This window comes from Nicotiana tabacum, chromosome 22, assembly GCF_000715075.1.
Source record: "Nicotiana tabacum cultivar K326 chromosome 22, ASM71507v2, whole genome shotgun sequence".
Classification (NCBI taxonomy): domain Eukaryota; kingdom Viridiplantae; phylum Streptophyta; class Magnoliopsida; order Solanales; family Solanaceae; genus Nicotiana; species Nicotiana tabacum.
Genome location: NC_134101.1, coordinates 76,396,640 through 76,398,605, shown reverse-complemented (window position 1 = coordinate 76,398,605; position 1,966 = coordinate 76,396,640). Strand labels below are relative to the sequence as shown.

Below are 1,966 nucleotides of genomic sequence, written 5' to 3'. Positions count from 1 at the left end.
AAAGGAAACTATTTTGTTTAAATCAAGAGAAACAACAACAACAACAATAATAATAATAATAATAATAGAAAAGAAAAACAACACTTATTTCTATGATACTATAAGTATTTAAATCAGAAAATCACCTGAGAATTGCTTATCATGTATACCATAATTATAAGAGGACTGACATAAAGTAATAAAATACTTCTAGTTCAATCACTTTAGACGTCAAATTTTACAATAAGTTGAGAATGTAAAAGAGATTTCTTTTTAATCTTGGATCAATGCTCTCTTATTCATATGAATGAGTAAACATGAAGTATACCAAACAAATACAGAAATATTATACGTCAATAAAAATTATTTGTGATATGAACTACTGTTATTGGTATTACTACCAGAATGATAAGTTCTACAAAGATTTTTTGTAATAAAGTAGGATAATTGGTCTTTGAGTAGCACATCTATCATTCATTTAAGTTGACCTCTTCCCTGAATACTCAACAATTGAAGTGCATAATTAACGTACCATATGTTGCGTCGGGCAAGAGAAAAAGCATCACATTCTTTCCCTGAATAGTTATAGTAAATAGAAAAAAAAATGTGAAAAAAGATAAATGCCTTTCCTAATCATATAGAGTGCCACTTCACCTGCCTTAAGCCCCTATATTATATAAATATATAGATTTGTCATATTAACATAATTTGGTGCATGAATTATCTAATACAATGTATTTTTCTGTACATATTCCAACAATCATCACTTGTCACTACTCTTATTTATCTACCGCGTTCTGAACCATGTCGTCTTTATCTCCTGTCCTCCAACTAGCCTATATAATCTGAAGAGAAAAGAAACACTGTAAAACAAGGAAATTACAGTTTAGAAGAAGGTTTAAAGGAAAATTGTTGCAATATATATATATATATATATATATATATATATATATATATATATATATATATATATATCAGAGAAATGCAAGCGAGTCCGATGTTGTCCCTGCAGTCTTCGAGTTTCACTCTTTATAATTCCAACACAAATCTCACCGAAATTGCTGCTAGAGTTGTCAAAGAATTCAACGCTGAAGATGAAACAGATTCCGAATTTTTCTTCAGTGATAATAATGAGACATTCAGCTGTGCAGTACAGATTTTGAATGAGAAAGCTGAACTGGAAAAACAACAAAACGAAGAGAACGGTGATGATGATTTTGAGTTTGCTTTTATTAATACAGAATCTGAATTTTCACCTATTTCTGCTGATGAAATCTTCTACAACGGTCAGATCCGTCCAATTTTCAACACAGATTTATGCTCACGCGATGTTCAATTCAAGGTTTGGGCTCCGACGGCGTCAATTCGACTTCCGTTAAGGAAGCTTTTCATCGCGGAGCGTGAAACTACGCCGTCTTGTTCGTCGTCGGAAGCCGACGACTTAGAAAGCATTCCTCCGGGAACTTACTGCGTGTGGAGGCCGAGAGCGGCGGAAGATACTCTAACTGAACAATGTAAGAAGAGCAAATCCACCGGCTCCTCCTCTAAGCGGTGGAAGTTAAGAGACTTTCTTCACCGGAGTAACAGCGACGGTAAAGATACTTTCGTGTTTTTGACGACTGCGTTTAATAAGAAGAGAGGAGAAAGCAGAGAGTACGACGGCGGTTGACTCTGCTAAAATCGCAGGAAAAGTTGCCGGGATTCCCGTCGGTAATGGTTTTCCGGCAGTGCGTTGCCCGAAGATCGGAGGTGATATTAAACGGAAGTCGTACTTGCCGTACAGGCAAGATTTGGTAGGGTTTTGTGGTAAGGTGAATGGGTAGAATCGGAGTTCACCGCCTTTCCGAGGTTAATGGAATCTTCATTCTATCATTATTATTATAAGTGGTTACTATGGGTAATAAATTAGTGATTAATAAGCTTGTGTAAATATTTGTATAAAGTTTTATACTCTTTATTATTTATGTCTGTGGATAACTAGATTGTA

The 1,966-nt window shown here is 34.8% G+C and overlaps 1 protein-coding gene across 1 annotated transcript; it reads left to right on the top strand.

Annotated features, from left to right (window-relative positions):
• The first annotated feature begins 961 nt into the window (after window positions 1-961).
• On the top strand, window positions 962-1,648 carry LOC107822987 (uncharacterized). The gene has a single exon (XM_016649572.2). It carries the CDS (start codon window positions 962-964, stop codon window positions 1,646-1,648), a length of 687 nt encoding a protein of 228 aa, XP_016505058.2.
• The last annotated feature ends 318 nt before the right edge of the window (window positions 1,649-1,966 follow it).

Bases quoted from the DNA above. Each gene is read 5' to 3' on its own strand.
- LOC107822987 (XM_016649572.2), top strand. From the start codon at position 962: ATGCAAGCGAGTCCGATGTTGTCCCTGCAGTCTTCGAGTTTCACTCTT.